Genomic DNA, 26,672 nt, shown 5'->3' with positions numbered 1-26,672 from the left:
GGCTATTCTGGGATGTGAGAAGTTGCCCTAAATTCAAGCAGCATCTGGGGCCCTGACAGCCCCAAGGCAAACCCAGCATAAAGCTGCCTTTGCCACCCCCACCCTGTGCAGCCCAGAATCTGGGTCTCACCATTTCCTGCTGGGTGTCAATCACGGCCAGGGAGGCACCGAGTGCAGAGCAGTTGTTCTGGCTGTAGGTCCAGTTTCCTTCAGCCTGTGAGAAATAGTAACACTTCCCCAGGTACCCGATCCAGCCGTCTGGGCAGGCAGGACCAGCTGCATACGGCTCCGATTTCCTTGCTGGAGATGAGAAAGTAACAGGGTGAGAGATCTGCCCGTCTCCCTCTGTAGCCACGGCAACAAGTCCCAGAGTGACACCACACCATGGAACACCGCACACCCTCCGCACCATGGGAAGCTGAGCTTGTGCCTAGACACGTTCCTCTTTACAACATGGAGAGACCAGCGCCCACCCACCAGCTCCCCACAGCGACACCGGCCGTGAATTTGGAGTCTCCTTTCCAACCCTGCTCTCCTTTGCTGGGGTCCCCATTTAGCCCCCTGCAGTCCCCTGCAGGCACAGACCGTGACGCTGTATGAAATATGTGGAACACTTAGTGATATTATTGATACCAATATTATCAAATGGCAAACGAGCTGGCCAGATAGGCCGTGTGAGGTAGCTGCGAAAATGTTATGATTTGCCAAGTACGATAACCTTGTTTATATGTTTGTATCACTTTTGTGTTACGAGTTCTAGATGTGTAGGGTATATCTGTATTTCCAAACTTGTGCTGTGTTTCTGGGGGACACCCCCAGACAGACTGGCATCAGCACTGCCTAGCCTGATCAATGGCCCATCAAGGGTCCTCAGCTGTACAATGAACCCATGGAAAGGAGACAGGGGCTACCCCTTATGAGTCAGCAAGACATGTAGGGGCAGGCCGACGGACAGAGAGCTTGAAGGCTTTTCCATGTCCTGTGCTGTGAAGCTTGTGTTTGGGACACAGGAAGTACCAGCCACATAGCAAAAGAACAGAAAGGGCAGCTGCATCTTCTCCATTTTGTTTTCAATCCTGCTTCTTACCTCTGGAGGAACTTTTCTGCAAACTGAAGCTCTGAACAAAGGACTGAGTGGCCCATCCAAGCTGCGGATGTGTTCCAGGGGGACTTTCAAGCCAGCAAACACCAATGCAGCTAAGAATCTGATCTGTGGACTTTGAAGTCTCTGTATCTATCTGACTGCTTGACCATTTCACAACTCTCTTCTTGTTCTTTCTTTTATAATGAGCCTTTAGTTTTAGGTGCTAAAGGATTGACTGGAAGCATGGCATTTTGGGGAAGATCCAACCTAATACTGACCTGGTAATGTGGCTGGCTCACTGGGGTCAGAAGACCATTTTGTATAGTGAGCAGAGTTTTTAAATATATTCTCACTGTAGTGGACCCACTGAATCCATTCCCTGAGGAGGAGCAGGGTGGCTTTCAGGAAGGCTTGGATCCTCATTCCTGTGAAGCCGACCAGCTCTGCAAGAGTCTGGACTTTGAGGGAGTGGAGGGGGGTGGGGGTGGCTTTATTAGACAGGAAAGGCGAGTGTAGACCCAGTGCTCAGAAGTGCTGTGCGTGATATACCAATATAAAGTCAAACTATTAAACAGGGACACATGCATCTCTGGGGGCAGAGGATCTGGGATTTCTGTGAGTAGCCGATGTTTGGGGTGGATGTCCCAGGGGAATGCTGCAAAGGGATGCAGGGACTGGGGTGCAGCTATTGTTAACCTGCAAGAAAAAGCCAGGGCTGGCCTAGCCTGGAGAAGAGGACTTATGAGGCTGAAAGGCTGGTGGGTTTAGGGAGCTGACAGCCAGCCAGGTGCAGGTACGGCTCCCTCCCACTGCAGGCAGGGGGGTAAGACGGTGACTCACTGCCCTGGGTAACCAGGTGTCTTTAGGTGACACAGCAGAGTTACCCAACAGCCAGTGGGACAATGGGGGTGGCGGAAACCCCATAGAAACGATACGGGCTCAGCAGCGTCTGATGTGACTGCTGAAGCAGGGGTGGGCTGTGGGGGGAGGGGGGGGATTGTGACGTTTCCGGGCGCTGAGTGTAAGGTGCAGGGACGGGGTCAGTGCGGGCTCCACACTCACGTGACACGGCGAGGAGGACGATTAGGATGATGAGGATGATGCTCAGTAGGAGATTGAGAACCACACTCCGAACTGCCCAGCGACGTGCACATGCTTTCAAACCTGTAATAGAAAGAGCCAGTGATCCTCAGGCTGCTGCTATGGCAGGGAGGACGGGGCCCTACGCTGACTAACTGCATCCGCTGGAGCTCCTTTAAAAACGGGGCATATTCTGCAAATAGAGAGAGACATTTAGAGGGAATGAAGTGAAAATGTTCATTCCAACTTGGGGGGGGGGGGAAGGAGAGTCCTTTCAACTTTTATAGCGGGGGGGGATTGAAAAAATGTGGGTTTCAATTTGAGGTTTTCAGTGAATTCCCGGCCCCTTGAAAATGTTTCCAGTGAAAGTATATATTTAAAAAGGGAGAGAACGGGGGCAGGAGACTCTGACATCATAAATCAAAAATTGATTCTTCTCGTTATTTTCTAACACAAAACTCCCCTCCCTCCAAAATTTGTCCATCCGGAATGAAGACTGGCATTGTTTCCATTTGAAACCCTGAAAACTTCTGAACAAAACAATTGTGGAAAAAAATTCTTGTTCAAAAAAGCATTTTCCACCCAGAAGACGTTGATGGACAGTTGACCAGCCTGTCTAGCACTGATGGAGGAGGTGGGGTGACTACGCAGGGATTGAGCAGGGACCTCTGGAAAGAAAGACACAGCCTGCTCCTGCCTCGGCTAAAGGCCGGGGTATCTTGAAGGCTGTACCTGATCAAGGCCCGCACGGAGTTAATGCGGGGTGGAAAAGAGAAGTGTAAGAAGAACCCAAAGAGGCAGCTGTACCTGCAGGGCAGATTGTGCAGCTCTCTCCACCCTGTGGGGACATGGTCACACGAGTTGTTTCGTTTTGTGTCACTGGGGTTTCCTGGGAACCCAGGTCTGGCTCTGGCCCTGTTGTCTCAGCAGGAGACGACTCGGCGCATCTCTTCTGTCTCCGAAAGACTCCGGGCTCCATAACGGGAGACTTGTTCATCTGAAACGCCTTTCTGCAGCCACCAGTAACTAAGGCCTGTTCACAGTGGGTCTGGAGGTGCTGGCAGAGCCCTTCGTAAGGACAGATTCAAAGTAGCTCACTCGATTACAGCTCAAGCGCGGTTGGGCTACGTGGGGCGATCAGGAAAAACACCTTTCAAATATAATTTGATTGTGAGTTTTGCCCGAATACCCCGACCAGCCAGACGGTGTCTGGGTTGCGTTCGAATGAACTGTTTCAAAGCTTTCCTTGACACTGCTTTTATCCCCAGGGTGAAACAAGCCTTAGCAGGTGCTGGCCAAATCAACTCCAGGTCACTGAATCGTCCTTGTCCCGTCCCGTGGGGTCTGAACTTGAGGGTTTGCCTGTGGAGAGAATTGTCGGGTTACTCTGGCTGGCTTGTGTCGGGGTTTTATCTGTCCAGCCACAGCCCTGCATAGCAGGGGTAGTTAGAGCGGACAGTGCTCGGACTACCTGGGTTTCTCTACAGGGATTTGCATCTGAAGGATCCCAAAGCACTTGACAAACACATGGAGGCATGCGCTGGACTGGGGTCAGTTCCATGCAGAGAGTGTGGGGCCAGATCCCAGGCTGGTGTGAATTGGGGCAGCTCCATTGAAATCACGGACCCTAGATCCCCAGTTGGTGAAATTAGCCATCGCACCACTGCAGTCAATGGGGTAAGATCCTCAGCTCTGATGGGTCATGTCTGTTTCTGCAGACACACCTGAATTGGCAGGAATGTATTTGCTTCCCCTTATGCAAATAGTTTACAGCAAGTCCTAATGGTTCAATTTGAGAGCCTGGAATTTTGCATGCTGTGGGGACGGCAGTTCCCTCTCTCTGCCCTTGCGGGATGCCCCAGGAAGTCCCTGCACCCCTGGCAGGACAGAGACTGGGAGAGCAGCAGACACAGATTCCCAGATGAGCCCTGTGACAGCAGCAGAGCAGATCTGAGGGGAGCGACTCCAACTGCAGCCAGCACCAGCGGGGTACAGGACACCCCTGTACTGGACAGCGATGGAATCACCTGCCCCCAGAGAGAGATTCTTCCCTCACCCCCATTGGCTAGAAGCTGGGGCTTGTATCTTGCCACTTAGAGCCCTTCCCGCTCCAGTTTATTTTGTAATATTAACAGTTATAACTCTGAATGGTCCCATTATCCCTATAAACGCCTAAGAGCTTGGCAGGATTCAGAAAAGAAGATCAATCAATGAGACCTTGTGGCAGTGAGTTCCACAGGCTAGCTGTGCCTTGTGTGAAAACATAGTCCCTTGATCAGATCTGAATTTGCCGCCTTTTCGAGGCAGAGGGGGAAATGGTTCAGATCCAGCTTTTGGGGGAACAGAAGGAGAGCTGTTGCAAAAGAGACTTGACAGCATCTGCCCCCTAGTCGAAATGAAATGCCATTTCAATCAAGCAATAAACAAACAGCTGCATCAAGGAACCAATAAAACACAGCTAAACAAACAGCCCCCTCCTCTCACAGCTCCTCTAGGGTATTAGCAGAGCCGTGGGGTCATGGGGGAGGGGGGTAACGGCTACCTCAGCCAGCTGGCCATTGCCTCATAGTCCCATTGTGTGCCATAAAATGCTACAAGGGCAGGAATCCGGGAGATAGAAAATGCAGCCGGTTCCCCGGTTAGAGTCTCCTGGGCTCGTACAGGGATTCGGAGTCTCCCCTGCCCGGCACCTTGTAACATCTCTGCCACCTGCCTAGTGGGGTATAAAATGCCACCGGATTAGGATTCTCCCCTCTCTGTTAGACACTTGCATCATCACCAACCCACTGGTGTAGGATTCATACAAGGTTTATGCACTTGGCAACATTCAGGGCACACCCGGAGTGTTGTGCTGGACCTGTGCACACACAGCTCCCCTCAAGGGCATCAACCTTGGAATCTCGGCCAGATGACATGAACCGTGGGAAGCCCTCAGGACTGGGCTCAAGGCCTGAGAGCAAGGAATGCGGTAGATAGAAATTGGTAAATAAGAATGTTAAACAAAGCCAGTGTATTCCTTTTATCTGTTGGAGAATGTAATGCGCGGGGGGAGAGAGAGAATAAAGGAGAGGGTGGAAAGCTGACAGGCAGAAGCCCGTTAGCAGACCAGCTGGCTTGCTTGCTAAAAGCTGTGTTCTGTCTTGTCATTGAACCGCCACACACTGGCAACTACACCTGGCCTGGGCTGGTGCCAATGAATCACTAGGGCTACGTCTCCACGGCATGGTCAACCCAGCTCTGTGGGACCCGGGTTTGTGGCCACTAGCGTCCACACTGCACTGCAAACCTGGGCTTACGATTGCTGGCCCGGGGCCTCTCAGCTGTGCTAATGGTCCACACCGCACCGCACAGACCTTCTGATGGGTCTGCAGCTTGAGCTGTGTCCACACTGCAAAATGGCAGAGCTCGGACCGGAGTCACACGGGGACGCAGGCTCAGACTCGCCCCAGCAGGATGCTAGGACCTGACTTGACCGGAGTCAGACTGATCTGTGTGTGGACAAAAAGGGGCGCGGTCTCAAACCTGGGTCTGAGATGGGCTCACTGCGCCGTGTAGACACACCCTAGAGTCACTTTTTTCCACCAGTCAGCAAGAAACTAGCAGAATAAGGAACGCAGCATTCTCGGCTTAGATCTTAGTCCCTGCCACTGCAGAGCTTCTGTCTAGAGCTGCCCCCCACCCCCTCCTGTGTCGCTCCCCCCTGCACAATTACAGGAGCAGCCCTGCCCGCCTCCTCCCTCACGCACAAACGCACCCACAAGCTGGGGCAGCAATTCAATCACCGGTGTGACTCCCTGGGTGCTATGGAAGAGAAGTAGCGGGAGGCAGAGCTCTCATGAGCTCTGTGCTGCGAACAGGTTCTGCCCTGGGGGCAGGGAGTTTGTTTAGAAACAGAGGCAGAGGGATTAAGATAGCAAAAGTCTTGGCATTAAATGAAACGAAGGTTAGATGATCCTGAAAGCATTGCCAGGGGCTCCAGTTAAAAGGTAGGAAACAAAGGGCGGGAATAAATGGTCCATTCTCAGAATGGAGAGGAGTAAATAGAGGTGTCCCCCCAAGGGGCTTGTACTGGAACCAGCACTCTGCAAAATGCATCAGTGATCTGGAAAAAGGGGTAAGCAGTGAGGTGCCAATGTTTGCAGTTGATACAAGAAGAGAGAAGACAGAGAGGGGACACGATGGCCATTTTCAAGTACCTAAAAGGTTGTTACAAGGAGGAGGGAGAAAAATTGTTCTCCTTAACCTCTGTGGATAGGACAAGAAGCAACGGGCTTAAATAGCAGCAAGGGGGTTTAGGTTGGACATTAGGAAAAACTTCCTGTCAGGGTGGTTAAGCACTGGAATAAGTTGCCTCGGGAGGTTGTGAGATCTCCGTCATTGGAGATTTTTAAGAGCAGGTTAGACAAGCACCTGTCAGGGATGGTCTAGCTGGTGCTGGTCCTGCCATGAGCGCAGGTGACTGGACTTGATGACCTCTTGAGGTCCCTTCCAGTCCTATGATTCTACTCAAGATAGTTAAGACCCAGGCAGTCTGCAAAGAGCTATGAAAGGATCTCTGAAAACTGGGTTGTTAGGATATAGATATTCAGGCCCGTCTGTAAAGGCCTTTTCTCTAAGAATTTAGGTGTATTCTTGTCACTTGGCTAGTTCTAGAGGTACAAAAGAAAGAATCAAAATCACTGTCTGCCGGTTTAAGGGCTTTCTCTTACGACGACAGTCTGAGGCCCAGTTCTTATAAGGCCTTTGGCTAAGCAACAGAGGTTGCCATAAGCTGGGAAGTGACCAGTCACATCCTCACATCCCAAACCAGTCACATTGAAATAAGGCAATCTGGGGCTGTTGGAAAGGTGATCCGATCTACCACCTCCAGAGAAAGGGAAGGGCCTAGAGGATGTAAAAGGAAGTTTAGTTTCATAGTTTTCTGTCTGGTAAGAACTCACTTATCCATAGACACAGCTGGGAAACCCTTATGTCTTTATAGGTGTAGTTGTGAAATCCTCACTTCTGTATTGTTTTGTCATTATAGTTCCCACTTTGCTATTGTTTATTTGCAGGGTCTCTGTCTGGTTCTGTGATTGTTTCTGTCTGCTGTATAATTAATTTTGCTGGGTGTAAACTAATTAAGGTGGTGGGATATAATTGGTTAAATAATCATGTTACAATATGTTAGGATTGGTTAGTTAAATTTCAGGAAAATGATTGGTTAAGGTATAGCTAAGCTGAACTCAAGTTTTACTATATAGTCTGCAGTCAATCAGGAAGTAAGGGGGGCAGGAATGGGAACAGGGAATGGGGGTGCGGAAATTGGAATCATGCTTTGCTAGGGGGGGAATTGGAATCATGTTTTGCTAAGGGGGGGAAATGGGAACAGGGACACAGGTAAGGCTCTGTGGTGTCAGAGCTGGGAAGGGGGACACTAAGGAAGGAAACTGGAATCATGCTTGCTGGAAGTTCACCCCAATAAACATCAAATTATTTGCACCTTTGGACTTTGGGTATTGTTGCTCTCTGTTCATGCGAGAAGGACCAGGGAAGTAAGCGGGTGAAGGAATAAGCCCCCTAACATGGGTGACTGGGCAACTAAATGGCAGATGAAATTCAATGTTAAATGCAAAGTAATGCAAATTCAGTTGGGGCTGGTCCTGCTTTGAGCAGGGAGTCAGATTAGATGACCTCATCAGGTCTCTTCCAGCCCTAATCTTCTATGATACTATGACCTGGCAAAATATAAACCCAACTATACATACAGAATGATGGGGTCTAAATTAGCTGTTACCCATCAAGAAAAAGACCCTGGAATCATTTGCAGGACTCTGGAAGTATATGCAAATTGAATCCATCTCACTGTGCCTGTATCATCCCCAACTCATTCTCTAGCTTCAGAAGACTTAAAAATTCTCTCCAGTCTTCTCTCCTGCATAATGCAGCTGTCCTGAACGTGCATCAAGACCATACCAGGGAACTAGATGTAAATAAGATTGCTGGCTGGAGACATAATGTCTTGAAACTGGGACATTAGTGAACACAGCTTGTAGGTGACTGCAATATACTGTAATTCATGAGAATGTAATTAGGTAGTTCATAACAACTGAATCGTTATTAAAATAGTAAAGATACCAATGACTGACACATCCAAGAACTAGAATATGAAAGAAATGCATACATATGCTGAAAATAGCCTCCCCCCGAAACTAGCAGAATGCCCCCCAAAACACACACAATCTCTTCAAAAGCACCCGCCAACAAGAAGAAAAATCAGGGCCTATGAATTTAATAATCGGTAACTCGAGTCCAGCCAAAGCAGCTGACAACTGCTCTCCGGTGTCTCTGTGGATCTGCTCTGGCAGGGAGAGAAGCAGCAGCTCCTGCCCAGGGTGTTTGCAGGAGGGTCCCTATCCGTAGGGCCAGCCAGCGCCCGAGCAACGGGGCAAGAGCCCGGCAGCTCCGGCCCCAGTAAAGGCATCCAACGGGGCCGGCACCAAGGGTCTGACCCCAGGGCACAAATCCGGGTGCTTTGCAGTGGGGTGAAGCAATCAGATCCCGCCTGGCTCTGTGGGGCGGACCCATCCCAGGCCATTCACTACAGCCTGCCCAGGGGCATTGCATCTGCCCCCCGCTCACCCTGCCCCATAGGAGCCCCCTGCAACCAGCCCCTCAGAGACCCGCTGGGGCAACTGAGCTGGGAGCTAAACTGGATTCGTGGGGACAAAGCCGGGGAGAGACAGAATGGAGGCAGCCCAACCCCTCCCCCAGGAGAGCTTCCCATGCAGATATTGCCCCCCCAGCTCTTGCAGCTCTCTGCTCACCTGAGCAGCAGCCAGGCAGCTCCCCGCAGGAGGACCAACAGCGGAGAAAGGGTTAATTCCAATCAGGGAGGGTTTGCTGGGCTGTCAGAGCTCACAGTCCTGTGTCAGTCCCTCCCTGGGTTATATACACTGGCCCCACAGCTCCTCCCTGCTCTGAGCAGCCAGTCATGTAAATGTTCCCAGTCAGACTGAACCAGAAAGCAAGTTTTAACACTGCACCCTGGAGAGGATTCAAACCAAACCAAACCGCTCCCTGGTCCTTCAGAAACAGAACCATGCCCGGGTGGCAGGAAGCCGAGCTCCCCGGGGACCTGAGCCAAAGACTCTGTGGCCCAGTGAGCACTGCAGGGTCACTGAGGCACGCAGGTCAGGCCGGGCTAAAGTCTCCCCGTGCAACACAGCTTGGGGGCAGATTTCCCCGGGCGCGGAAACCTGCCGGCCACTCTGGACTCGGGGCCTGTCTGCACTACAGGGGCCTGCAGCCCTAACCGTCCTGGTTGGCTCCCCGGGGGTGTACTTGGATAAAGGGGCTCAGATGGGTACCCAGATCCCCTGGCAGGGAGGGAATATGCTGTAGAGGTGCAGGGCACCTTTATACAGAGGCAGATCACTGTTTTTTGGGGCCCTGGGTCAGAGCAGATGGAGGCCCCTCCAACCCCCCTCCAGTACCCCTGCTGGGGAGCAGGGTCAGGGTGCGGGGCCTTGCTCACCCCTCCCCCCCACCCCGTGTGCCTGGCGCTCCTGCCAGGGGGTGGGGGCCACTGCACCCCAACCCTACTCCCTGGCAGGAGTGCTGGGCAAAGCGGGTCAGGGCACCCATATTTCTGGGGGCCCCCCAATTGGCCCGGGCCCCGTTGGCCCAGTGGCTAATCCACCATGACCAGTATAACCCATTGTCCACACCAAGGGCTGCACCAGTGTAATTATTGTGCTAAAAAATATTTCACAGCCCCAGCCAGGGTACTCAGAGCGGGATAACTCTTCTAGTGTAGAGCAGCTCTTAATTCACAGTGTCTCCATCCATGTGCGGGGTGCAGGGGTGGGGGAGCGGAGGGGCAATTAAAGTGATTTTAAGTTTAAGGCACCTTTACACTCCCTGAGTGAAATCCATGGACCTCCGTGAGAGTTTTCCCTTGACTTCAGTGGATCCGGATTTCACCGCCCCCCGCCCCCGTCTTTTGATGAGCCTGCTACTGGGACATTAGGGGTATCCAGGGGGAGGAGGTGAGTGAGGTTGTATGGTTTAGAAGGAACCTATGGGCCAACGGGGTTAACATGCCCCAGTCACTGCCCAGCTCTGGACCCTTTCAAACAAGGTCGGAGGTTTGGTACATGGAGACTTCAGCTTGCTCAGGACCACGGCAACCCCCACTACAAATCCTCCTCCTAACCTTTAATTAAAGATAAAGACAAAGAAGGAAAAACTGACCAAGCCTTTGGAATGTAAAGTATCAACTCTAGTAAGTCCTCTATGGTACCAGCTCCCCTTGTCCCCTTTCGCTGGAGAGAGTTTTTAAAGAAGGAAGCCCCTCCCCTGGTCAGACAGTCCCTTAGACGGTATCACAGATGGCAACAATTGTCCTTTGGGGGAAGAGAGAAGAAGTTAGTTGAGATGGGCTGGAGCTGCTGTTGTTGCTGTTAAAGTCCGATCCCATTTCATCCCGGGGTGGTGTTTGGGATTCAGCAGAAAATGCCGACGTTATCCGGGTCCCTCTCTCTGGCCTGGTCTGGTCAGGGCAGGGCGTCTCTCAGTAGGACACAGAAGGTCTGGGGTCCCAGCAGACGACGGGGCAGTCAGGCCAGTCGGTCACTCCAGGAGCCAATTTTTCGCCTCAAAGTCTCTTTCATTAAGGCCCTGACAGGGGCGTGGTGGGCGGAATGGGATATTTTGGTCACCAGTGAGGCTTAGTTTCCAACACACCAACTTTGGGTCACACTTTGTGTGGACCAGGCATGATTTTAACCCAGTCCTTGAATGACATCAGCAGACCTTTTCCTTTGGACTAATTCAGTCGCTCTCCCTTGTACCTTTCCCCGTCCATATGTACCCCAGGCCTGCTTGGTGTGGGGCTCTGTCCCCTTCTCGTGGCAGCTAGGCCAGCTAGCGATTGTTGAGTCTGCTATAACTTTGGCCAAGAGAGGTGCGTCTTTTAGCTCATGCCTTAAGCTCCAGACGTCCCAGGTTTGTTCCCTGTGGCCGCCGACGGGGGAATCTGTCGGCCTTACAAGTGGTGCAAATTAAGCGCTGTTCCTAGCCCTGGACCAGGGGATGGAGAAAGGTGTGGGGTAGCAAACACTAATAGCCAGGGATAGCTAATAGGTGGATGTCAGTATTTGCTGCCAGTGGCTAATTGTGCTGGGGAGCAGTTTGTTACCCTATATGTGCCACCTCTGAGCTGGCCACCGGCAGCTCCAGCCAACACAACACAACACAACAGAAACCTTCCCTCCTCCCCTGGGTCTCTCTCAACCCACCTACCCACCCCACATCCCAGCTTCCATTGCTAATGCACAATGTGTAGTGATATGAACTGGACTGGTTGCTCCCCTGCTGTGTGGTAGTCAAATAGACACAGTGAATACAACAAACCCTCCCAAGGTCTCAGCGGGGATCAGGAACAACAGGCTTTGTGGCTTGGATGTGTCCGTAACGACTCCTTAGAGACAACTGGGCTGATATGGGCAGCGAAAGCAGGATGAAAACCCCCTCTGGATCTCATGTTACTGATTCAGCTGCTGTCTGCGAACGTATCACTCTTTTAGCCTGATTTGCCAATGTGCTCAGCACCCACAGATCGGCCGGAACTGAGCCAACTCCAAATCAGCGGATTGGCTTAAAAAGCAGGAGATTTAAAGCGAGGATGAAGTCCGGGTTCCGTTTATTTGTCATTTGGCGTAATCGGTCATTGGCTGCAGGAGTGTTCTCGGCGCGTGCTGTCCCAGCTCTGCACGGGTACGCAGCAGACCTCGATCCGACGGCCCAAAAAGACCACAGACTCGGTTCCGTAGCGAAGGCTACCGGCTGGGTTTATTGTCAACGAAGCCCCATAATAACACCCGGCAGACTTTATGGGGATACTGAGACATAGAGAATGGACATAGACATAGAGGCCCATGAGAATGGCCTCTGCTCAGCCAATGGTGGGATTTTACATTTCCCCCTTGGCCAGGCAAAGACACCCTCCTCTGAAACCCTTCTTTATACATCAATACAAACAAGTTACATGTTGCCCCGCCGACATGGTTCGTTACCACTCTCTGACATGGTCAGGAACTATCTTCACCTTGTACGTGTTGGCTTGCTCAAGAGATCTGTATCCATCATGCTGACCTTATCTTTCCGAGGGGTCAGTGTGTCCCCCTATCACCTTCTGGGCGTGTGTTTACACCATGACCGTGTAGCGGGGTGTTCTGGCATGACACTTCTGAATGTGTTTACATGAATAGTTAGTATCTAGGAGTGCTTCTGTTTTTGCAACACCAGTCCTGTTCTGGCCAGGTTCTGTGAGCTTGCAAGCAGGCATGTTTTCTAGCAAGGCCCGACTTCTGCTCACAGCCTGATTTTTGCTAACTTTGCTTTATACCACCAAGGTCTGACTACTTCAGTTCAGGCCCCTCATACCAGGCCTCACGTCTCAGGCTCTCTCTTTCTATTGCATCTTGTTTTGTGAATGTAGAGGCCACATTGTCAGGCCCCTCTCTACAACCGGGAGGGCTAGAGCCTTCCTTTTTAAATGGAAGCTGAGTTTCTCACCTCAATCACCTGACTCCGGGAGCTGAGGCTTTTTAAAAAAAATACTCCAAATACGATGAGACTCGCAGTAAACCTGTGAGCGTGCAATGCTGCAGACGTATTGTCAGATGCTGGGTTATGATTTCTGCTAATGATTGGGGGAAGGCAGGGCCTAGCACAGTCTCTTTGTAGAAGTGTATGCTACAAATGGGTCAAGGAACACCTAGCGCAGGGATTGGCAACCTTTGGCATGTGGCCTGCCAGGATAAGCCCCCTGGTGGGCCGGGCCGGTTTGTTTACCTGCTGCATCCGCAGGTTCAGCCGATCGCGGCTCCCACTGGCTGCGGTTCGCCGTCCCAGGCCAGTGGGGGCTGCGGGAAGCGGCGCGGGCCGAGGGATGTGCTGGCTGCTGCTGGCGGGCCGCGGGCCAAAGGTTGACGATCCCTGACCTAGAGCAAAACACAGGGACGCCTTTATGCTACCGGTGTTGAAACTGACTAAAGCAGGGAGGAGTGATTTAAATCTCCCAATTGAATCATGAGTTCAATCAGCACACGGAGAACCTGCATTTAAATCAGCGTGACGCCTGTTGTCCTTTTAAATTCTATTCCCAGAGAAAGGTTGGGTCCACTGCTTAATTTGTGCCAGGGCTGGGCCCCGCCCCCTTTAGGCTCAGCAGTTCATTGCCCCAGCATCTCTGGGCTTGCCGGGTCATTTATGAATGTAAAAAATTTATGAATGTAAAAAAATGGCTTGAGCCCCAGCACCTCCTAAACACATTTCCGTTCTTCTCTCTTGTTAAGCTAGGGCTTGAGCGTCTACACTCATTTGAAACCCCAGGTTAGGAATTGTTGAACCCTGGGTCCCAACTTGGGGCTCCAGCCCACTGCATTATGTCGGCCCAAGTTCAACCACCCATATCCCAGACTTCCTAGCGCCTTCCCAAAATCTGGTCGCACTAGTCCTTTGTTCGTGGTGCTGTGTGGGGAAAATTTGGCTGTCCACTAAACTTTGTCCAGAGGACAAAGAAAGTCAGCCCGTGGGGTTGTGGGATACTTTTGGCAGACTCCTGGAGCATGAGTCCAGTGGGTGTGTATCTATGCTGCAAAGGAATAGGCCTTGAGCCCTGGCTTGACTCAGGCTCAGACCTTCTGTCCCTGTGGGGCCCAGAGACCTTGGACCTGAGTCCTAGGTTGGTGCTATTTGTGTGTAGACGGAAGGGGGGTTAGGCTTGAGCCTGAGTTCGTGCTCCTGTCTTACATTGCAGTGTAGACATTGTTGCCGGCACCCAGTGCCGAGAGGCTAAACAACAGCAGGGGTTGGTTCGCTACCTTAATCACAACGGGGTGGAGAAGCAGACAAGTTTATTTGCAGCTGCAAAAAGGTACAGGGAGGTTAGAATCTCAAATCCTGCACCCAGAGCAGGAAGTTACACAGGCTTTTATACATCCTTTTTCCCAGCATACTTATCCAATAGCAAGCTGCCCTAAGTATCCATATAGCCAGCCAATCCAGTTCCCAGCTAGTGCCCTTGTTCTCTGTATCATTTCTTAAACCATACATAAAGCTGCTTTATTCAGCATTGTTCTTCCATATCTGCCCTGTTTGGCCTTGCTTAGTTTCAGGCAGTCTGACTCTGCAACATATTGTTGCAAATCCTCAGCATAACTGCTGCGAGTGCCTCCAGGCTGGGGGGGCCAAGGACACTTGGGCCTCGTACGCATAACTGCTGCGAGTGCCTCCAGGCAAGGGGGGTGGGGGGCAAGGACACCTGGGCCTAGTGCGAGGGGGCTTCATCGACACTCGTGGTCTTCCATCCCCTCGAGTTACCTAGTGGCCATGCCCCAGTGTCCCCAACAACTCCCTCCTTTGAGAACACTCAACAACCTTGGCTCTGAGTTTTCTCACTTGGGCTACTTATTTTTTTACAATAGGACTTTGCATAAGCACTTTGTGATAGCCCTGAAGAGAATGACTTATTAACTTTTGCAAAAGGGCCCTAACACATGATACTGCACAGCATAATACCAGTAATACAAGCAATACAGGAAAGAGAAGTTTCAGCAGCAGGCTAAATAAACCACCAAGCCAAGACGACAAACCCCAGCCTGAAAACAAGGTTTGCAACCAATCGCTCTCGGGGGCAGTATAGGCAACCTGTGCTCCGGCTCGGGCATGGGCCTCAGCCTGTACCACCTTCTCATAGATCTCATAACTGCTATCATTTACATATACACAACATCGGGGCCCGATGAGGGCACAAACCCCTCCTTGGGATGCCAAGAGATAGTCCAAAGCCAGCCTGTTTTGGAGGGAAAACGTCCTGAGCTGCTGTACCTCTTTATTTAATGTTTTTACTGCTGACCCTAAATCACTAACCGAGTCCTCTAACTCTAAGGCCACTTTCTCAAGTACCATTTGCAGCCTTACAGTATAGCGGCCTACGCATGCCATGGCTGGCCCGGAAAACAGTGGCGCTATTCCCGGTACAGAGCACCCTACAAGCTTCTCGGTTGTGAGGGAATTCTTCATATTGCCCTCCAAGGCCGTAGTCAGTCGCCGCAGGGTCTTTTCTCGTGACTCAACAGAGCTGTCTCGGGCATTTCTAATCTTTCCTTTGGGCAGTGTGGCAGTTATGGAAAGATGAGGAACTCCATGAGCTATATAACAGCTACCTGTCCAGTTGGCTGGCAGCACCTTGTAAGCCTTTCGGCCACATACAAAATAGTGACCCTGTAGGGCCCAGTAAGGACTGTTTCTTAAGGGTATTCCTGGGCTATTTAAGGCTGCTTTGGCTGCTTTTCTGAACAGTCCATATGCCCCTAAGGGGGCATCCCATCCTCCTGATTGGGTACCAGTGGGGGCGTTTCTAATTTGTGCCGTTCAAATTACACTCGCCATAGGGACCACTACAAACCCACCATTGGCTTGCTACATTGGAGATATTAACTGGACGGCAAGTTATATTTCCAAACCTTTCTTTTGTGGTAAGATTATTTGTAAGAGTTTCCCTAAAAGGGGAGGAACCATTACACCCACACTGTTGGCCTCCCCTCTTGGTCTTTATCCAATACCCATCAGCCCACTGTGTAATAACACAGGAGCTTTTTCCCACAGGACGCCCATAGTGATCAGATTGGTTTCGGGTAAAACATAACACTCCCTCAGTGAGTACTGCAACTGAATACGCCTGGTCCTGATAGGTGGCTTGCTGTAAAGAGGTCTTATTCCAGAACGGCGAGTCCGTTCTTTCCTGCTCTTTGGTGGCAGCTAATTCTGCTAGGGTCAGGGGCAGCATGTCAAGGGGCATTCCCGTTTTGGGGGACAGTGGAGTCGGAGCACATACCCAGCAATCAGTCTGGTTTGTTAAAGTAGCAACATGGTGCGCAAGCGAAACAAAGGAGTTATGCTCCCGATATGCACGGTTTGGAAATACCAATACAGAGAATAACAATGTTACCCAATTAATTATCACCAGAGTCTTCCCAACCCAGGGTCTCCAGTACCTGGGTGGGCCCATTTTAGCGTAAAGGTGCCCACCATTTGTGTCTTTTAAACAGTAGCTTTAGCCCGAGATCGTCACTAGATGAGGAGTCAGCAGGTTGGACGGTCCACTGTTCTGCTGACGAGGGGGCGGGTACTGCCTTCAGACGAGAGTGATGGATCCAGTTCTTGTGTCCCTCGATCTTTGCCGCTGTATGGGAGATCAGCAGGACGGTATAGGGTCCTTTCCACTTTTCCTGGAGAGGCTCGTCTTTCCAGGTACGAACAAACACGGAGTCACCGGGCTGTAAGGAGTGGACGGGAGAGTCCAAGGGGAGAGGCTGGGAATCCTTGGTATACCTGTGAAGAGACAAGAGAACAGCAGACAGGGAACACATATACTGTGACAAAAAACCATTACCCAACTCCCATTCCCCTGACAGAACCGGGGTGCCATTCATAGGCCATGCCCTTCCAGATGTAAGCAGTGTCAGGATGAGCTCCACCCTGACATCTGGTGGTGAGGTGTGGCAAGTTGTGGAAAAGAACTTCAGGGGCTGATCTCATTTGCATAGGCACACCCACCCCACCTAGAATGAGGCCATAGCTGCCCAAATGGTCACTTTGGCTGCTGTGGGATCCCCAGTGTCTCTGTTATTGGGGCAGGAAGAATAAATTGTTATTACCCTGATTATGGGAACTGTGCTTGGAACTGTACTTGGCCTTTTGTTATGATGGAGGGACTCACCATCAACTAAGTAGCACTCGCTAGGCAAGGGTCATGGGTTCCAAAACTCTGTGAATGGAGAGAGGTTGGGGACAAGTATTAATACTTGGTGGTATGGGCCCCTTGGTGAGGGCCTTACATGCTAATTGCACTGCCTCCTCTCTCCACTGTAGAATATCAGAGCTAATTTTGATTTCATTAGAAATCTAGTTACAGGCTGCTGAGCTCACTTTGGGCTAATGGTGCACCAGCACTAAGGCTCCCCTACTACAAGGTGAATTCACAAAGAGCTGAACTGACTAAGAGCTGAAATCACTGAGTGTTGTGTTAAGTAGTGGGGGAGCCTGAAGATATATTGTGGAGCAGTTTGCGGGATGGCTGGAGTGCCTTGTGGACAGGCTGGTGGAGCCGTTCATAGGACGGCGGGAGCTGCTGGTGGGACGCGGAGCAGTTCGTGGGACGGCGGGAGCTGCTTGTGGGCCGCAGAGCGGAGCTGAGCAAAGCAGTTCGTGGGGCGGCTGGTGGAGCGGAGCAGAGCGAAGCGAAGGCCTATGGAGCGGTGGGGTGGTCAGCTTCAGATCATGTAAGGTGCCTTTTACCCCTGCCCCCATCTCCACCCAGGTTGGGAGGTAAAAGCTCTGCAGATAAACTTTCGAACTCTGGGGCTGCCCTGACCAGGGGCAGAGACTTTTGGGTCATTGGACTTTTGGGACTTTGGGTGATTTGGGGTTGCTGGACTCAAGAACCAAAGGGAAAGGGCATGCCCCAATTTGCTTGGGGTGGGTTTTTTGCTCATGGGTTATGAATCCTGTTGGTGGTGTTTCCCCAACATAATGCCACATTGTTTCTCTCTGTTATTAAAAGGGTTTTTGCTACACTCAGACTAGGTGCTTGCGAGAGGGGAAGTATTGCCTCTTGGAGGCGCCCAGCGGGGGTGGTATATATTTGTCCCAGGTCACTGGGTGGGGGCTCGAGCCGGTTTGCATTGTGTTATTGGAATGGATCCCCTAGATATTGAACCCGGCCCTTGTTGCTGCCAACTCTGACGGGCAGAAGGGTTACACAAACATAATTTCAAAGGGACTAAGCCCTAATCTACCCTTTGGGAGAACGCGGATACGGAGTAGGACGAGGGGCAAAGCATCAGGCCATCGCAGTGAGGCTTCTTGGCACACTTTTGAGAGATGCCGTTTAAGGGTCTGATTGGTACGCTCCACTACCCCACTGGCTTGCGGTCTCCAGGGCGTATGGAGTTTCCAGGGGATCTGTAAGGCATGTGAGATGCTTTGAATGATTTTTGACGTGAAGTGTGTCCCGTTGTCAGATTCCATCCACAGGGGGAGTCCAAAGCGAGGAATGATCTCCTTAACAAACTTGAGGGCCACTGTTCTGGCAGTGCAATTACGGCATGGGAAGGCTTCTGGCCATCCGCTGAACCGATCCACTATGACAAGGAGATATTTGAACCCTTGGGTCCGGGGAAACTCAGTAAAGTCTATTTGCCACACTTGTGCGGGGCCCGGAGTGGGTTCTAGGGCAGCTGGTGGCACAGGATGTCCCGGTCGGGGGTTATTCTTTTGGCAGACTAAGCAGTCCGCTTGTACCTGGGCAGCCAGGGGTCGGAGTCCGGAAGTGATAAAGTATTTTCCCATTAGCTGGATAAGTGCTTCCCTGCCAGCATGAGTGGTTTGATGTAGTTTCTGCAGCACTGGCCGGATTAGGCCCTTTGGTAGGAGGACCTTCCCTTCCGGGGAATGGAGCCATCCCTCCTTTTCCCGGAGACCGAGTTTGTCAGTTAGCTGTCTCTCCTCCCCAGAGTACTGAGGGGTTGGAAGCTCCCCTACGGATGGGATAAGGGCATGCATATGGGCGTTCTCAGTCTGAGGGGATGACAGGGTGGCAGCATGCTTAGCCTCTCTATCTGCCCGGGCGTTACCTCTGGCCACATCTTGATCCTCCCTTTGATGGGCTTTACAGTGTACCACCGCCACTTCCGAGGGAAGTTGTACGGCTTCTAGGAGCCGGAGGATTTGGGGCCCGTACTTGACTGGGGAGCCTTGGGCTGTCAGCATTCCCCTTTGCTTCCATAGGCCAGCATGAGCATGCAGCACCCCAAAAGCATACTTTGAATCAGTAAAAATGTTGACCCGCTTTCCTTTTGACAGTTCAAGTGCACGGGTCAGGGCTGTTAGTTCGGCAAGCTGGGCAGAGGTCCCAGCAGGCAAACCTTCAGCTTCCACAGTGTCATGGAGCGTCACAACAGCATAACCCGCCCTCCTTTGCCCATCTATTACAGTACTGCTACCATCAGTGTACCACTCATCATCTGCATTTGGGAGGGGTACATCCTTTAAATCCGGACGGCTGGAGTACTGGGCATCTGTGATCTCTAAACAGTCATGTTTCTGTTCCTCTGTTTCTGGCAAGAGGGTGGCAGGGTTAAGGGAGGGGCAAGGCTGTAAGGTGACTTCAGAGTTCTCTAACAGCTTAGCCTGGTACCGAGCAATCCGAGCCTGGGTGAGCCAAAGCCCTCCCTTTGCATCCAATACGGCTCGGACCATATGGGGAGTATAGATTTGCATAACCCCTCCCAATGTTAGCTTCTCGGCTTCCTCAAGCACTAGGGCAGTAGCTGCGACCGCCCGTAAACATGCCGGCCAACCCTTTGCAACCTGATCCAGTTGCTTAGAAAAATAAGCCACGGGACGTCTCCATGCTCCTAACAACTGTGTGAGCACTCCTAGGGCCACCCCCTTTCGTTCATGTACATACAACTGAAATGGCTTAGAGAGATCCGGCAGGCCCAGAGCCGGTGCTTCCATCAATTTTCTTTTTAGGATTTTAAATGCCCTGTCAGCCTCTGGGGTCCAATAGAAGGGGTCATGATCTGCTCCTTTTACACAGTCGTACAGGGGTTTAGCCCACAGTCCAAACTCTGGGATCCATATCCTGCAAAAGCCTGCCATACCCAGAAATGCCCTGAGCCGCCTACGATTACTTGGGGTAGGAACTTGACAGATAGCTTCCTTTCTTTCGCTTGAAAGCTGACGCTCCCCTTGCCGTATGTGAAACCCGAGGTATCGTACCTCTGGGAGGGCGATTTGAGACTTACTCCGTGCTACCCGATATCCCCGGAGTCCAATAAAATTCAGGAGGCTCATGGTGGCTTTAAGAGAGGGGGTTTGGCCCACAGTGGCAATTAACAAATCATCTACATACTGCAGAAGGAGGGCCTCCTCATTATCCCACTCCTCTAGGTCCCTGTCCAGAGCCTGGCCAAAGAGGGTGGGGGAGTTTTTAAATCCCTGGGCCAACACTGTCCAGCAAAGTTGCTGTTCGTGCCGCTCCAGAGTCCACTAAAAAATCTATTTCTGAGCTTCCCACCCGCATCTTTACTTGGGGTTCCGGGGGTAGGGTGGTCCGTCTCCCCTGACACCCCTATTCCTGCTCCGCCATCGCCGTCATAGAGGCACCCCCCTTTTCTTTCCTCTTTGGGCACTCATTTTTCCAGTGTCCCTCTTGTCGACACAAGGCACACTGGTTGCGACCCAGTCGTCTTTCCTGTGAGCCCGGACGTTCGCGTCCACGGCTCCTTCCTCCCCGGCCACTTCCCTTAGTGCCGGCCTGTACCGCTGTTACCATTAGTCTCACTTGCTTTCTCTCCTTCTCTGTCTCTCTCAGACTATAAGCTCGGTTTGCAGTCTCTAAGATTTGTGCCATGGTCATGCCCATTAAATCCTCCTTTTTTTGTAACTTTCTCTTAATATCAGGGGCTGCTCTGCTTGTAAAAATTCCCTTAATAATTGACTCAGTTGCCTGATCATCAGGGTCTACATTAGTGTTCTGTCGAATTGTGTCCCAAATACGCTGTAGAAACCCCTGGGCTTTCTTTTAAATCCTGCATTACTTCATATGGCTTGGCCCAATTATTATGTCGGACAGCCGAGTGACAGAGTCCATGCAAAAGCAACTCCTTATAGGAGGTAAGGTGGGTCATATCCCCATGATCATTTGGATCCCACCTAGGGTCTGCTCGGGGGACTTGTGCATCTGGGTCAGGGACATTAATACGATCCCGGTCGTACCGTTTCTGCACCTCCTCCCTTGCCTTGGACACAACCTGTTGTCTTTCAACCTCAGACAATAGGGTTCGCAGGAGGATGTTACAATCATCCCAGTCTGGCTTGTGGCTGCTGAGGCACCCCTCAAAGGCTGATATAAACCTGCTTGGGTTGGTGGAAAACTCTCCTGCCTGTGCTTTGAAAGCAGCCAAATCCACAGGATTAAAGGGCACATGAGTATAGACCTGCATAGTCGTGGCCGGACGCCTGTCCGATCCAGACCGGGCAACTTTAGTTTCGGTGATTAAGGGGTATAGGCCAACCATTGGGGACTTACAAGGTGTGGGTGTAGGGGCCGAAGGGGACACCGGCTCTGCCATTACAGTGGGGGTGGGGGTTTGGGGACTAACATTAGCTGCTACCGAACCAGTCGGAGTCAGATTACAGTGCTGTAAAATATCTGGTCGAGTACATAAAGTCAGAAACGAATGCGCATACATATGTTCATTTCATTTCCTTGTTCTCTGACAGAACAGGAGTAATTGAAGGATCGTGTTGTAATCAATTGACCCTCCTGGTGGCCACCACTCCTGGTCCTCTAGTTGATACTGAGGCCAGTCAACTGTACAGAATCGTTTTAATTGTCTCTTAGTCATCGGATCCGCACCAAATACCTTCCACTTTGCTAGAATGCATTCTAGGGGCGTAAACCGTGCCCTAACCCCCGAGCTCTGTCCCTGTCCCATACCTACAGGGTAACTCTGGGCGTCCCCAGGTTCCAACAGAGCATACAATCCGGATTTCAAAAGGTTCCTACCTTATCCAAGGGACCGGTTCCTCACCATCGTCCGCAGCTGCTCCTCCCCTATGTCCAAGGGACCGGTTCCTCACCGTCGTCCACAGCTGCTTCTCCACTATATGAGTGAGTTGCCCCATTGTGCCCTCCGGGGTCGATCAAATCGCGTCTCCTCCGAGGCCCCCGATGAACTCACCGGTGCGCGCTGGGCGTCGGTTCTCGCCGCAATCCTCGACCTCCAGGAGGGGTCCGGGCAAGGCTAAATAGCAGCCTCGTCGCCCACTCAGGGACGCCAAAAGCTGTCGCCGGCACCCAGTGCCGAGAGGCTAAACAACAGCTGGGGTTGGTTCGCTACCCGGTGTGCTACACCCAATAATCACAACGGGGTGGAGAAGCAGAAAAGTTTATTTGCAGCTGCAAAGAGGTACAGGGAGAATAAGATCTCAAATCCTGCACCCAGAGCAGAAAGTTACACAGGCTTTTATACATCCTTTTTCCCAGCATACCTATCCAATAGCAAGCTGCCCTAAGTATCCATATAGCCAGCCAATCCAGTTCCCAGCTAGTGCCCTTGTTCTCTGTATCATTTCTTAAACCATACATAAAGCTGCTTTATTCAGCATTGTTCTTCCATATCTGCCCTGTGTAGCCTTGCTTAGTTTCAGGCAGACTGACTCTGCAACGTATTGTTGCAGATCCTCAGCATAACTTCTGCGAGTGCCTCCAGGCGGGGGGGCCAAGGACACTTGGGTCTCGTACGCATAACTGCTGCGAGTGCCTCCAGGAAAGGGGGGGTGGGGCAAGGACACCTGGGCCTAGTGCGAGGGGGCTTCATCGACACTCGTGGTCTTCCATCCCCTCGAGTTACCTAGTGGCCGTGCCCCAGTGTCCCCAACAACATCCTGGGCCGCTGCAGCAGGTCTCACAACCATACTAACTCATCCATTCTGCATCAGGCAGGCTTTCTAACTCAGGTCTGTGGCTTGAGCTGCATCCACACTGCAGAAGGACTGGGCTTAGACCTGAGTTGCTGTGGGACTCAGCCCTGATCCACCCCCAGAGTTGGGTCTTAGGACCCGGGTCCTGTATGCTTGCTGACTCAAGTCAGATTGATTTGTGTGTGGACAAGAAATGGGGGCTTGGGCCCAAACCTGATTCAGAGACCGGGCTTAGTGTACAGCGTAGACATACTCTGAGGCACTAGCCTGGGACTTGAATGACCGAGGGTCAAGTCTGTGCTCGGACATAGATCCCCTGTATGACTCTGGGCATGTTTCTTAGCCTCACTCAGTTCCCCACCTGTACAGTGGGGATCACTGCACTTTCCTGCTTCCCAGGGGCATTGTGAGAGGCAATACATTAAAGACGTGAGCTGCTCAGATGTTACACAGCTGTGGGACAGATAAGTCCCTTAGATAGCAGATAACCCCACTGCTAACCTCCTGGCTGTGATGAAAATGAGCCATTTGCTCTAACTCATCTGTTTCCTGTCTCTAAAATTCACCACCTCAAAAAGCGCTTACTCAATGGATTCAGAGACCTCAGAGCAACTTCTAATTGTCAATGAGAGAATCAGGAGATGGGTTATTTATTGCGTGGAGTGTTGAGGTGGAGGTTGGACATTGGCCATGGGTGAACCCCCGGCTTTGGGGAGGCTAGCTTGCTGGCCCCACCCCTTCAGCCTGAGGCCCTGCCCGCTCTGCCCGCCAGAGCCCCAGTTCCCATCCCCCAGCCCGCCACAGCTGGCCTGCCCCAGCGGTGCTGGCCGACCCCCCAGTGCCAGCCCAAGCCCCAGCACTGGGCCAGCCCCAGTGCCACCCCGGGCCACCAGCTGGAGCTGAGTGAGCCCCTGTTAGCTTCAGAGTAGAAGGGGAGGAAGAGAGGGCAGGGCCTCGGGGCGGAACATGGGCAGGGCCGTGGCCTGAGTCAGGGGAGGCTTAGCCTGCCCTGGCCTTTGACACCTGCTGCCCAGGAGGTTGGACTCAAAATCTGACCCCCCCGTAAGCTGGGAAAGAAAATCCTGCTTGTACGAAATTGCGAGCCACCATGTTGGACACTCCCTGTTTGAGAAAGGCAGGGGGAGGGCACCGAGGAATGGCTTGTGCTTCGGAGAACTGCTGTATTACAGGGACTGTGTTCAGGGCTGTGAGAGTGAACCTCTCTTAAAAACTTCATACAGACTTCGGAAACCTCAGAGACCACAGCGGGCAAATTAGCACGGAGGCTGTGGTCTCCAAGTCTGCAGTCACAGATCTGAGAGACAGAAACCAAACCATTGTTCTGCTCTGCTCTTTCCAGCCGAGAACCAAGGCTCGTTTTGCAAGGCGGGCTAGCGTGAGCCCCAGATGAGTTAAATGAGGAACACTGAGTTTCGATGGCTTGCCTGACTCAGTGGGGGAGTCGAAAATAGAACCCAGGTGTCCTGACTCCATCGCTCTGATTCTAGTGTTTGTGTTTTATTGTATCTTTTATCTCCATTTCTCACTCACCTGTCACCATAGGAGAAAGGCGCCATTTATGTGAAGCAAGATTCATGGCAAGATCAACCTGCTCCTTATTCGTGTTAGAAATTGAAGTCCACCTGGATGTGGTCCGCACTGCAGAAGCGAATGCAGCCTTCTCTGTCTCTCTCTCTGTCTCTCTGTCCGTGTTCGTCTTTCTGAATCTCCCACTCTTTCCATATGGGCCTAGTTATCAAAGATGGGCACTTTAAGTTGAGGCACCAGATGGAAATTTGGCCAACCCACAAGAGTTGGGTTGAAGATGCTCCCACTGTTTGCGTCCAGGCAAGGGTGCAGTGGTCACACATGAACGATGCAAGCCATGGAAGGGCAAATTAATTCTACGTGTAATGAAGGGAAGATGCCATGGTCATGCTTAGTGAGGCCATATCCTTATCACGGTCCTTGCATGTCACATCCTCCAAGCATGGTCTTCACAACTCATTACATCCATGCATGGTCCTAGCATTTCACAGCATCCATTCATGGCTTTTGCATCTGGTAACATCCATGCATGTGCCTGGCATCTTTCAGCATGCATGTGTAGCCCCCCACCCACGTTCACTGACCCAGTATGACGGTGTTCAAGAGAAGGGAAGCCTGGCCTGCCTTGTGACTTTTTACACAACTTTAGGGAACCGGGCCCGAGGCTCCCTTGTGTGCTCTGCGTTGTGTGTCAGTGTGCGTCCACCTCAGACCAGACCCACTCAGATAAACCACCAGGAACAGGCTTTATCCTGTAAAGAACACAGAACAAAGAACAAAGAACCTCCTAGTGAACTAGCCTTCACTCTGGGGAGAGTAATCTCTAGCCACGATAAACAAGCTGGCCCAGCGGACCTGCATCCACGGGCCTGGAAGCTTGACTCTGGCCCCGTGTCAATACAAATCTAGCATGACGCAACATTAATAAAATACGTGCTTCCGGGTTAACTGATGGCTTTCAAAAAGCAGTTGTCAAAGGGGAATATCATTGAATGGAGGTGTTCATGGGTGGCAGGTATAAAAGGCCAGGGGAGGCTAAGCCTTCCTTGGTGGAGCCACAGCTGTCCTGCTGCTGGATGCCTGGGCCATGGTGGCTCTGTCCATGCTCTGCCTCGTCCCCTCCCTCATGTGCCCCTTCCCCAATGCCCCCACCACCCACCACTGCCTGGCTGAGTCCCTCCTTGTGCCTTTCCTCCACCCTCCTCCCCAGTGAGATCTGCCACTCACTGCATCCCTCCTCACCCCCCTCCTCCGTGGAGGAGAGGAGGGACGTGGAGAGTGGGGGGTGGGGGCTGAGTGGGGAGGGAGCCAAGTGGGGAAGGGGGAAGGACCTGGGACAGAGTGGGGGTGGGGCCTGGGGTGGAGCGAGGGTGGGGCCATGGGCAAAAGAGGTGGGACAGGGAGCTAGCCTCCTCCATGGGAAGCTTCACCCGCCGCCCATGGAAGTGTTCCTAGTTAGGCCTGACGCAATTCCACATCTTCATCAACGATCTGGAAAGAAACCTAAAATCCTTTGCTGCAGCCATTTGTGGAAGACACAAAGACTCGTGGAACAGTAATTACTGTTGAGGAGCAATCTCGTTAGTGTGGCGAGCGAGGCCCATTCAAACAAAATGTACGTTAAGGCAGCCAAACTCAAAGTTGGACATGTAGGACCAAAGAATGCAGGTCAGACCTATGGAATGGAGGACTGTCTCCTGGAAAGCAATGACCCAGAAAAGAATTTAGGGGTTATAATGGACAAACAGCTGAATGTGAAGTCCCAGTGTGATGCTGTGGCCAAACGGCTGCTCCTTGGATGTATAAAGAAGGGCGAAGTGAGCAGGAGCTGGAAGATGATTTCATCTCTGCGTACGGCACTGGGGAGACCTATACTGCAACAGTGTGCCCGGTTCTGGTGTCCACATTTTCAAAAGGACGTTTGAAAATGGGAGGGGGTGCAGAGAAGTGCCATAACAATGATCCAAGTATAACCCACACACCTGGGTGGGGTGTTCTGTCCCATCTAGTGGCACCGAGACCACTTAGAGAGGGAGAGATTAAATAAATCTGCTGTACAGCCTTAAATACGAGGCAGTTGGCTTTTAGCTCTTGTGGTAGAGGCTCATGCACTAAGCTCAGTTCCCAAGTTCGATCCTGCCCGACGACAACTGAGGTCTGTCGGTGTTACACAAGGGTTGGGAAAAAATGCTTCATAGTGAGACAGGTTTACAGACCTTAATCTATTTAGATTATGAAAAAAGAAGGTCAGAACTGAGGTGACTTGGTTACTGGGTGTAAGTACCTTCATGTGGAGAAAATACTACCTGCTAAAGAGCTCGGTAATCTAGCAGAAAAGGTAGAACAAGAACCAATGGTAGCTGAAGCCAAACAAATTCAAACTGGAAATATGGCCGAGATGTCTAACAGTGAGGAT

The 26,672-nt window shown here is 51.7% G+C and overlaps 1 protein-coding gene across 4 annotated transcripts in view; it reads right to left on the bottom strand.

The window, feature by feature from the left end:
- LOC119567463 (C-type lectin domain family 2 member E-like) overlaps positions 1–26,672 on the bottom strand; it is a 160,485-nt gene that overhangs the window by 3,794 nt on the left and 130,019 nt on the right. For 2 of the 4 annotated variants that reach the window (XM_043529036.1, XM_043529037.1), the window contains exons 2-4: positions 2,949–3,526; positions 2,147–2,249; positions 131–300 (exon numbers count right to left, since the gene is read on the bottom strand). In XM_043529036.1, coding sequence (XP_043384971.1) covers positions 131–300; positions 2,147–2,249; positions 2,949–3,161 — 486 coding nt within the window. In that variant the 5' untranslated portion in view covers positions 3,162–3,526. Of the gene's footprint in view, positions 1–130; positions 301–2,146; positions 2,250–2,948; positions 3,527–8,970; positions 9,152–26,672 lie in introns of those variants that run through there. The other 2 variants (XM_043529038.1, XM_037913337.2) reach the window with 2 other exon arrangements.

Source organism: Chelonia mydas, chromosome 14 (assembly GCF_015237465.2).
Source record: "Chelonia mydas isolate rCheMyd1 chromosome 14, rCheMyd1.pri.v2, whole genome shotgun sequence".
Taxonomy (NCBI): domain Eukaryota; kingdom Metazoa; phylum Chordata; order Testudines; family Cheloniidae; genus Chelonia; species Chelonia mydas.
Note: the sequence above shows the minus strand (reverse complement) of the source record. Positions and strands in the feature narration are given on the sequence as shown.